The 12,035-nt window shown below is 42.4% G+C and overlaps 1 protein-coding gene across 1 annotated transcript; it reads right to left on the reverse strand.

The window, feature by feature from the left end:
* Positions 1–390: 390 nt before the first annotated feature.
* LOC310632854 (origin recognition complex subunit 6-like) lies at positions 391–1,149 on the reverse strand (the record flags this gene model as incomplete). Its single annotated transcript, XM_083350315.1, has 1 exon — positions 391–1,149. The coding sequence occupies one exon, from the start codon at positions 1,147–1,149 to the stop codon at positions 391–393; it is 759 nt and encodes a 252-aa protein (XP_083206441.1).
* Positions 1,150–12,035: the final 10,886 nt, after the last annotated feature.

A 12,035-nucleotide genomic window follows, 5' to 3' on the forward strand; every position in this document is an offset into this window, starting at 1 on the left:
TTAAGTATTCTGTACGGTTGATTCCCACTAGTTACACAAGGGAAGATAAAAACAGGCATTCTGAATTAACATATATTCTTAATTTATGCCTCTTATGGAAGAGGTAATGGCCATTTTATTTTACTGCTGGGTTAAGTGCCCAAAATCAGAGCCAAATCATGAAATAATCTGAACTACAGTTTGTATCAATGCAAAAACAGGGCTCACATTTTGCTGTAGCATCAATGACCTGAACACATTTAAATGCAGGTCCCATCTAGGCTTCAAAGAGGCCTATTCAAGGAATTCAAGTTTTCAGAGCGTTCCCCCCCCCCAACAGACTAGTTGTTCAGACTGACATAGGCCAAAAGACGGGCCTAATGTTTGCACTCACAGGAGGAACAAGTCCACTCACACACTGTTTCTTTGTGATTTTGCGGCATTTTCTAAGATTCTTCGTTTCCATTCTTCGTAATCTTCTTTAGGCTCAATTTCAATTTTTGGACGCTTACGAGGGACTTTTGTTTCCAGAACTTCTTCCTTTGCCAGATCTTCAAGGAAGGATTTCTGAGGATCTCCAAGCTTCACCGGCAATGAATCATCTTCTCGGTTGATTTGCTGGCTAATCTTCTCTAACTGGGCGTGGAGCCGGTCAAATATGGTTTTCTTCACCCCGGATACAGTCACCATTTTGGTTTTATCCACCTTAAGTTTCAAGTATCTGCAAGCGGTAAACAACGCCACAGTGGTGAACAAGGGTTTTGATAAATCGAGAGCCACCTGTTGAATTTCTGGCAGGCTGGATTCGTACCTCTGCAGGATTTTTGACGCCAGGTTTGCAGCTTCCAAGCATGAGAATTGAATGGCCATCTCTCTGATGTCAACGCTGGATTGCAGAGCGAGCAGGCTTTCAAAAGATCTCAGGTAGCACTGGTAAGTGGCTCTCTTCAAGCCAGAGACTTTCACAAAATAACTTTTGTCCACAGGATTCCTCGTGAAGGTGGCAGCCAAGTCCAAGCAGATCACAGCGCTACTTGTGGGGCTCATTTGGGCTAGCAGGGAGGCACACTTAATTTGAGAAAGTCGGAGGTATTCCTCGGCTTTTCTGATAACTCCGGGCGTGGAGACCCCCAACTTGGCCGCCCAGCGCCGGAGACCTTCCCGCTCCATCCTCCCCGCCGCTTTTTCCCCGCGCTGGCGCGGGAAGCCCATTCATAAACCTCCCCATTTCACAGAATAGAAGATTGAATGTTAAAGAGGTTCTTTGGAGGTTCCTGATATGTTACTAGTGGGGCAGTGATCTCATTATTTTAATATATTTTAGTACATGGTATAGATAGACTATGTTTCACTGTTAAAATGTGGCTTTCTTACAGAGTAACTGTTACATAGGAAAAAGTTGATTGCAGCTCAGTTGGGAACTAGAAGGAGAAACTGGGAAAATGTAGCTGATTGTTTGCATGGGTAGAGACAGAAGTAGGCAGAATTGCACTCTGTCCAGATTAAGTTGGTCAAGGTCCTGTCCAATCCTCCTGAACTATCTGTTTTTCCGCTGTGTTTTATTGAGTCTTTCATGTGATTCAGGCTTTCATGCACTTCCATGTACAAGTTTAATTTTGGTACTATATTTACCTGTGTGAGTAAGTGCAGTATCCAGTTGAGTAAAAGGTGAAGGTAAAACTACTCATGCAACTAAGTTTACAAAGAGTTGCTCTTTTTTTTTAAAAAAAAAGTGATTACTATGCAATTCCAGGAAAATGTGTGTCTGGTTTAAAGAGCTGCAGAAAAGTACTGTATTTGCACCCCAGGATGCTCCTAAGCATTTTCTTAGTTTTGATCTAAAGAAATGCTATTACTGAGCAGTAATTGCATTTAGAAGAAATACCATCCCTACAGTGCCTCCCACATGGAACTTCTGTATAGATAAATCTCAGCAAGGAAGCTAGCTTTCAACTAATCTGCTCTCTATATTTTGTCAGCTAAATTAAAGAGCAAGTTATAATTATAAATCTTGTTTTACTTCTAGAGATGGGTAATAAATATCTGTGACAAGGCAAATTTTCTTATAACTGAACTCCTTCCAGTGCTTCCCTTGGACTTAGAGCTCACCCATACACCCTGCTGCTTTTACTCTAAGATGGCTCACTTACCATTTGTTCAAGACATGGCCTTTCAACAAGGCCTCCATTTCAAGGCCAGCCTGCTGCTGAGGCAGGCTGAAAATGGATCAAAAGGATCCAGCAGGAAATGAAACTGCCATTCCCATTCTATGTGGTATGGAGGAGGACCATCCTGCAGGCTTCAACTGCAGGATTCCATGTCTCCATGACCATTTCTGCCTTGTTTGCAAGAAAGAGCAACTATTAACTGTTTGCCTTACGCTTTGTGGTTTGGGGCTCAAGAGAATAGCGATTGCATGGAAAACCTTCCACAAATATTCCCTTTGGTAAGCTCCTTGCCAATAGGGCAACCTCAAGAGTCCATAAGGGAACAGCACTGCCATCTATCTGGCAATGTCACAGATAACCCTGTGCTATCTGCTGTTGCAAGCCCAGGCAAGGGCAGAAAAGAGTAAAAGGAAGAATTAGTTCAAATGATGACAGCAAACAGAGGGAGGCAGGGAATAAAGACTTGCATTTCATTTAAATGATAACAGTGAACAAATGAATGTAATAGTGAAACTGCTGTTCAATCCCCATCCCCTGTATAGATTCCTCAAGCATGCTATCTATTGAAGGATTCCTTCACCACTTCATCTAAATACCCTCTTTTTCAGTCTTGCAAGATTCTGTTACAGTAATTTATAATAATATTAGCATGCATAATTTTGGTTTCCTAGTCTATCTTGGAGGGGCTGAAAGTTCAGGAATGAAACTAGTACAAATAGTCCTTGACTTACAACCATTTATTTAGTGACTGCTTGAAGCTACAACATTGAAAAAAGTGACTAATGACCATTTTTTGTGATGATTCACCCACATCCGTCCCCAGATACCTCTCCAGATGTCAGCTTGGAGGAAGATTAACCAGTTCCAGGCACATCTGGAGGGGAGTTGGTCAATGCCTCTGAGCAGCCATCTGGGAGGATTTGGCTGAACCACAGTTGCAGCAGGATAGCCCTGAAGCTTCAGGTGAAGAAAGTGTGCAGCTGCAGCCAATCAGTGATGAAGAAGAGGCACTGCCTTCTGCAACTGATCCAAGAACACATAGGACAGAGAAAGGCAGGAGAGAGAAGGCCAGCCAGATTACACATGAGGAGAAAGCCTCGACCGTCTTGATGGGCCGCACCAGAAGTGGGCTATTTAGCACAACAGACAGATGGAAGTGATGCTGGGAACAACATATTCATTTCTTAGCTGTGTGTTTTCTGGCTGTTGTGATTTTTGCCTCGCTTTGGATTGATACCGTGCCTTGACTTGGATCATGTCTTGTGAACTCTGTACTTTTCTTGCCTTGTGAACCCTCTTGTATTGTGGATTTAATTTTGTCTGGTGGGTTTATTTTGACTGGGAAACTTTCAAGTGCCTTGTGGACTCATTGGCCATTGCTCTGTGAACCAACATTGCACTGTTTGTGGCTGGACTTAATTGAGACAGTTCTGGGTTTTTGGTGAAGGGAGTTACAGGAGAATATTAATAAACTCACTAAACCACAGTTACGTGTGTGTGTGTGTGTGTGTGTGTGTGTGTGTGTGTGTGTAAGTGAGTGGAACAGTGCATTTTTTCACAGTTACGACCATTGCAGCATCCCCACAGTCACAGGATCAAAATTTGGATGCTTGGCAACTGGTTCATATTTATGATGGATGCAGTGTCCCAGGAGTCATACGATCACCTTCTGCAACCTTCTGACAAGCAAAGTCAATGGGGAAGCCAGATTCACTTAACAGGTTACTAATTTAACAACTGCAGTGATTCACTTGGGAGCTCACCCTGATGTGTGGTGCTCGGATCTCGAACCTGGACTATCGGCTTTCCAGCCAACAAAACCAGCAGTTCAGAAGCATGCAAATGCAAGTAGATAAATGGGTACCACTTCTATGGGAAGGTAACAGCACTCCATGATGTCATGCTGGCCACATGACTCTGGAAATGTCTTCAGACAGTGCCGGCTCAATGGCCTTGAAATAGAGATGGGCACCACCTCCTATAGTCGACAACGACTAGCTGAGTAAAATCCACATGGACTCATTTTACAAGTTTTAGTGATTCACTTAACAACTATGGCAAGAAAGATTGTAGAATGGGGCAAAACTCACTTAACAAGTATCTTGCTTAGCAACACAAATTTTGGGATCAATTATGGTCTTAAGTTGAGGACTATCTGTAGTGAAGGCTAAACAAGTTTGTTGTGTGGAATGTAAAGGAACATTGCAAGGGGAACAATTCTAGAAACAACATACTTTCCTCTTGTCTCAAGCATGGAAGGAAAGCACATCTTCAGGGCTGTGTGAATGAGCCCTTGGATCTCACTGAAAATTCTGTTTTCAAGGTTTCCATGTCTCCAGTGCCACCAGTGGTTTGAATTTATATTTTTGAATCATCTAAATACATACTATTTATAGTAATTGTTACAGAGACTGAACCATGCTGAATGCATGCCAAACTGAATTTTTTATTTGTTAAGGGTAGTTTTTTAAACTGTTGCATCAGAAACAGCAGGAAATTAAAATTTCAGTTTGGAGATATGAGCATATTGCAAAATATTGTGGGTACTTGTGTAATTTAGTCAAACCAATATGGTTTAACTGGAAACACAATATACCTCCTCCTTTCCTACTGTTATTACTTAGCCTACTTTCCAGTTCTTCCGCATTCTTATTTGTTACAAGATAGAAAGGTATTCCTTGAAGAACAGTACTAAGCTTTCTGTGGTCATCAGTTCTCTGCTTACAGGGATGATTGCTGTGGCTGCTATTCAGTAGCTGTAAATATCAAGCAAAAATGATTGGATGGTGGACAAAAGTGGATCCCAGTCTGATGTTTAATGTTACAATTAGAAATGCCAGAATATAATATTAGAACTATCCCTGAAGGTGCAGGACCCCTTCTCCTAAACAATAGCAGGGATTAAAACAGATTTGTCACAAATATTTGAACAAATCACCAGTTCTCCCCAGCTTTGCAAAAAGTCCTTATCACATGAATGCACTGAAAATATTTACTTATCTAGACTATTTACATAGCTATCCACCTCACAGCAGGGACTCTGGGTGGTGAACAGAGGATTAAAAAAAAAGCCCAAGCAACACAATCAATAAAAAATAAACCCCCAGAGACAATCAGTATGAGACATGCCTGAGGACTAAAAGTCATTCCTTTTTCCAGTCAATAAAAGTCAAAGCTAAACCAACCAACCCATTCTGGCTCAAATACCCAAGGGATCAAGCAGTTCTTTATTGCCTTCTAGGAGGCTAACAGGGTGAGACCATTTGGGTCTCCAGAGGTTTGTTCTTCCACAGGGTAGGGATTGTGACAGAGAAGGTATCATTTCTGGGTCCCACAAGATGATATTGCCTAATAGAAGAATTTAGAGCATGCCAACTCAGTAAGTTTTGATGAGCAGAGACAGTTGGCTATTACTGTAAATAACCTGGCCCTGTGTTGTTCACAGTTTTTCTAGGTAATAACCAACACCTTGAATTGCATCTGGAAACCAACTGGAAGCCAGCTCAGTTCATACTGAGAAACTTTTGCTGCCGCAGCTTCCAAATGCTCTTCAAAGGCAGACCCATGTGGGGAGTGACTAAGGCAAGAGTTACTGTAATGACTAAGGCAAGAGGTAATGGTAATGTTTCCCCCCCCCCTATTAATAGCTTGATAGGGATCTTACATAAGTCATGTTTGGACACACATAAGTAAATAAGAGTGGGTTTTTTGTAGGCTTGGTTTGCTTGTCTGCATACTATAGTAAACAAAGAGACTGTACTCCTTTTTTTTTGATCCAGCATATTTCATTAAAGGTAAAGGTAAAGGTTCCCCCGCACATGCGTGCTAGTCGTTTCCGACTCTAGGGGCCGGTGCTCATCTCCGTTTCAAAGCCGAAGAGCCAGCGCTTGTCCGAGGACGTCTCCGTGGTCATGTGGCCGGCATGACTAGATGCCAAAGGCGCACGGAACGCTGTTACCTTCCCACCGCAGTGGTCCCTATTTTTCTACTTGCATTTTTACGTGCTTTCGAACTGCTAGGTTGGCAGAAGCTGGGACGAGTAACAGGCGCTCACTCTGTTACGCGGCACTTGGGATTCGACCCGCCAAACTGCCGACCTTCTGATCGACAAGCTCAGCATCCTAACCCACTGAGCCACCGCATCTCTGCATATTTCATTACTGAACCAGAAAATGGAGATAATGCAATGGTAGCATTTACTTCTCTTCTAATTTCTAGTGAAAGGTTTTAAAACTGTAGACTGAAAAAGGCAGGTACCCTTTGACAAGGTAAGTCCATTCAAAGGAGGTTCTCTTTCTCCAGAAGTTATTTGAATCCTCAAGATTAAAGATGTAACATTTCAGTGTACAATTAAAGAAAATGTGAACAACCTATTAAACCTCAGTGAATATCTGTGTATAAGGATGAATACAAGTAAGATAGACTAGCGCCCCTTTCTTGTTTTCCTCTAAATAACATGGAGTCAATCCTGACTGAAATCACATCATGCAGAGAGAGAAGCTCTTTTTTTAAAAAAATGTATTGACATCATTAGAAGGGTTTTTCAGGGTCAGTGTTGATTTTATAAAGCAGGTCTTTCATAAAGATGGCCTTAACAAGGGAGAGAAATATTTAAGCTTCCTTCCTCCTGGACATAAACATTGGTCTTTCAGTTGCTTTCTCTATTGTAAACAATAAAAGAAGGCCAGTTAATAGTTACTTATTTCATAAATCATGAATTTATTAACTCGCAAAAAATAAGTGTGGTTAGTAACTACATCTTGTCCAAAATGTAGAACAAAGCAGAAGCCATCTATCATTCTTCTTTGGGGAATAACTATCAAACGTGAAGAACAATCATGATATAGAATTCTGCTATGTTTCAAAGAGTCGGTACTCTTGAAATTATATATTCAACATTATGTAATCAATCCTGTATAATAGATTGGAAATAGAATGAACAAAGTAAGGGTTCTCATGAGTTTAAGAGTAAAGCTACAAGAGACAACAGATAGAAGGTTTGGCCAGATATGCTGGAAAGACAGTGACAAACTAGATTGAGAATGCTGCATGGAAAGCAGAGATTTTATATTTTTTGGCTTTGTCGTGTTCTTGAATGAAAATCGTTTTCATGCATTTTTTGATGTTATTTTCCATTTGACTGCACCCTCTCTACTTCATGTCAGCAAAACTATGGGGGGGGGAAGAAAGAGGAATAAAAGTTGAGGTTTAGATAATAGAAAGAGTTATTCTTCTTCCTCTTCTCTATATTTTATCCATTTTTCTCTAACCTTTCCTCATAAGGGGATTTCCTGGGGCTGTAAGGGGATCCTGAATTCCAAAACAGAACCACCCCACATTTTATGTGTTTCAACATGTGGCATTTTATGCCTTATCCACACCCTCTGCTAAGCATACCCTCAAAGAGGCATAAAATGAAAAAATTAAATACGTCACTGATGCCTGCATTTGGAGATTGAGTGAGAAAATGTGTTGGAAACGAAATGTTTTCAATGACAGAGTTGTTGGCTTCTTTCCTTATGGAGCTCTTGTGCTATTTAGTCCTTTTTGTAATAGTTTAAAAGGGAATTTAAAGATGATAAATCTGTATAATCATTAATATTTTGAGCTGCCTCTTTCTACACTTTGTCCATACCAATGGCCAGATCTCCAGGAAAATCTCCTTGCAAAATGTGTGCCTGCACACCTAAACAGTTGCAAAGAAATTTTTTAAAAAAAAAAGATTTGAGAAGCAAATAAGGAAAGAATGTGTCTATCCCACAACTCCCTATTAGAAAAGCATAGTAGAATACTTCATCAGAAATAAAAATATGTTTCCGGTTCAAGAAAAAAATGACAAACTTTTATAATATGTAAGCACAGCTTGAAAGTCAGGCATCATGCAAGTGGCACGCAAACTATGGGATAATTCTGGTGCCCTCTTGATAAAACAAACTACTAGGAATCCCAGTCATCATCAGGTAATGAGGCTTGTTTAATCTGTGATATCCAGATGGAACCATCTTTAACAAAATCCCAAAGGTGCTTTTTCATGAAGCAACTGGTATCATGGTTCATGAAGATGAAACTCTTCAAAAGAACTTTGAGGCATTGTTTACTTTAAAGAATCTTTTATTTGAGAAACAAAGTATCGGCACTACATAGTTGAAACCAAAAACTAAATTCCCCCCCCATACAAAGTAACAAAGCACAATTCCCTCCTCCAATAAACAGTCATAAATCACAGTCCCCAATTAGCTTGAAGTGTAGGCTTTCTCCCCAGCTCTCCAGCCCACCAAAACTCTATCAACTCTGGGCCCAATGACCTTGGGTTCCCACAGCTGAGTTATTATTGTTATGACTAGCTGGACTCTCATCCACATTCCCCCTCGCAGCATCAACTAACTCTAAAAGCAATAGTGAAAAATGGCTGCATTTCCATCTGTTGTCAAAGCAAGAACATCTGATGTTAGCAGCATTGACATCCGCCGCCCCCTCCCTTACAAAAAGGACAAATCCTGTAATTCAAACAAAAGCACAGGTTAGGGGTTGCCTCTTGGTTTGTTAGGGTGTTTCTTATAGAACCTATTAATGAGTCTGTCAGCTTTTACATTGCTAGATTTCATCCAGGTGGCCTCAGACAACGGATATCCCTTCTATTGCACTAAGTACTGCAATTTCCCTTTAAAAATTCTTGAATCAAGAATACACTTTACTTCATAGTGAGTCTGTCCTGCCACTATGAGAGGTCCAGGTGCCTTCTTAGGGGGAGGTCTTAAGGTGGAATCCTGAAAAGGTTTCAACAGGCTACAATGGAAAACAGGGTGAACTTTCCCTAAGAGCCTGGGAAGTTTTAGTTCTACTGTGACTGGGTTAATGATCTTTACAATGGGGAAGGGTTCTAAGTAACTTCGGTCCTAACTTCTTACTAGGTAATTTAAGCCGTAAATACTTGGTGGACAGATAAACCTTTTCCCCAACTTGGAATGTCCTTTGAGGATATTCAGGTACTGGGCTGAATTCTTTTCCTGTGGCCACTTTAAAAAGCATGAAGCCAGTGCTGTTGTGGACAGAATTATTGTAAACCACCTCTGCAAAAGGGAGGAGGTCAATCCAGTTCATTTGTTGATAATCCACATAGCATCTGAGATACTGTTCCACCATTGAGTTTGCAGATTCAGCTGCCCCATTGGTAGATGGGTGAAAGGCCGATGATAGTCCTTGAGATGAGCCAATTAGTTTAAGAAAACTCCTCCAAAACCTAGCTGTAAACTGCACCCCCCTGTCAGAGATTATTCGTTTTGGCGTGCCATACAGTCTGTAGATGTGTTTCAGGAACATCTTGGTTAGTCGTTGGGCGGACGGGAGCCCTTTGCAGGCAATAAAGTGAGCCTGCTTTGAAAACAGATCTGTCACAGCCCAGATGACCATATTTCTCCTACTTTCAGGTAGGTCTACTATAAAATCCATAGCAATTTCTTCCCATGGTTGGGAAGGGGCTGCCACTGGTTGTAATAACCCAGGGGGTTTCCACCAAAATTGTCGACAGATGAGGTGAAGTGTTTTTAAATATCCAAAGTGCCCAGCCTGTTTTATATCATGGCCATGATGGAGGGCATTAAGATGGAGGGTCTCAGGCAAGTACAGTTTTCCCCCTTTGTAAACCAAACCATCCCTGCAAGTTAGGGAGGTTTGATTGTCCTTGAGCTCTCATTTTATTTTCTTTGCCCCAGGGTCATGAGGGTTTGGAGCTCTTGAAGGTGAGACTCTGCACAGCATGAGTTGAGAAATAATTGCTTCATTAACCTCTTCATGCTGGCTCTTGTACTGGGGCAGTCTGGATAAAGCATCAGCTAATAGGTTTTTTCCCCCGATATGTACTTTAGGGTGAAATTAAACCGGTTAAAGTATTACACCCATCGTACTTGTTTCGGGGACAATTTGTGGGGAGTTTTCAGTGTTTCTAAGTTTTTGTGATTGGTCCATACCACAAAAGGCACCTTGCTCCTTTCTAGATAGTGTCGCCAGTTTAATGGAGCCCATTGGATTGCAAAAGCTTCCTTCTCTCATACAGCCCACCTCCTGTTGCACTCAGTGAATTTTTTGGAGGTAGAGGTGCAGGGTTGTAGGGTTCCACTCTGGTTCTTTTGCAATAACACAGCTTCAACAGCCACATCACTGGCATCAACCTGAATCACAAAGGGCTTCCCTGGGCAAGGATGCTTTAAAACCAGTTCGACTGTAAATAGCCTTTTTAAATTCTCAAAAAGGTTTGACAGTTCATAATCCATGCTAATAGTTGGCCTGGATGTGGCTTTCCTCCTCCTTGCCTGTTTTGAATAATTCCATTAGGGGTAAGCCAATTTCAGCAAAGGAGGGGATGAACTGGTGGTAGAAGTTGGCAAATTCCAGAAAACTCTGAAGCTGTTTGCGAGTCTTTGGGGGCTGCCATTCAATTATGGCTTTCACATTGGTTGGATCCATTTCAATGCCTTCACTGGAAATTCTGTAGCCAAGATAATCTAGTTGGGTCTGGTGAACTCACACTTTGATAGTTTAACATAAAGTTTGGCATTCAAGTGTTTCTTTAGCACTTCTCTCACTAGTTTTATGTGGTCAGCCATATTAGTGCTGTATATCAGGATCTCATCAAGATATACCAAAACCCCTTTGTATAAATGGTCATGTAGTATCTGATTGATCAGCTGCATGAAAACAGCTGGAGCCCCCTGTTGTTGTAGGCCCCCCTGCAGCTCCAGAGGTGGTTGTTGCTGGATCCCCATTGGTTGTGGGTTGCTGCACATTCGGAGATGGTGGCCAGCCCCACTGCTGCTGCTGTAGTCCCAGCAGTTACTGACCCCCTGTCAGCTGCATCATGCCCAGTTGCTGCAAGGCCCCCATATGCTGCTGCACATTTGGGGGCTGCGGCCACCCCCAGTTCAGTTGCTGTGCCACCAGCGACTGATGGCCTCCCATCTGTGGGGGCTGTGACATCCCCCATTGCTTTATGGGCCCCAGGCTGGGTGGCCATAAGCATGTTGGCTCAGGCTCTTATCTCGCTGGTGGTGATCTGAGCTTTTGGAGGGGCAATGACTGGAGCTGTCTCTCCCCATGGGACTTGAGGCCATGGTAGGTAGCTTTGAGGACAGGGCAGCTGCTTGACCTGCGTAGGTGGGACTGGGGCTTCCCCTTGGCATGAGTTGTTGGCTGCCTCGCTGATCATCATGATCACTCGTGTATGGTGAGGGAGGGTTGTTCTCCACTTTTCATCTCTAGTTCCTCAAATCTTTCCACCAACTTCTCCACTGATTGACTACGGACTGTGGACAGGTACTTCCACTCACCCCTGTCCTCAGCGGTATTCAATTTCATGGTTCTCCACTGGTCTGGGGAACACGACTTGCGCGAAACCCCTCTTTGCAGCTTGACCTTGTCTGCCTTTGAAGCACTTGATTGTAGCAAGGCCATCTCAAGGTGTGTAGAGTCTCCACTGGGTAAGGTCCATTTTGATCAGACCTTGCGGTTTGGGTCTTGCCCCCATCTGAGAGACCTGAAAAAGTTCCTTCTCCACCAGTGCGCTGGCCTGCACTCCCTCCTCTGAGGTAGCAGCCACTGCTGGGGTACTGGTTTCAGGTGCTCCTTCCTTCTCCATGTTGAGATCTTCCCTGAATCTTTGCCAGTCTATCCGTCAATTCTAGGGACAGCGACTGGGGCTCAGGACCCAAGATAGTTAGGTAAAGATTGTAGTTTTTGGTTTAACGTCATGGTTCTGACAGATGAAACTCTTCTAAAGAACTTTGAGGCATTGTTTACCTTAATGAATCTTTTATTCAAGAAACAAAGTATCAACACTATATAGCCGAAACTAAAACTAAATTCACCTCCCCTGGATACCAAGTAGCAAAGCAC

This window comes from Vipera ursinii (genome assembly GCF_947247035.1).
Source record: "Vipera ursinii genome assembly, chromosome: 1".
NCBI lineage: Eukaryota > Metazoa > Chordata > Lepidosauria > Squamata > Viperidae > Vipera > Vipera ursinii.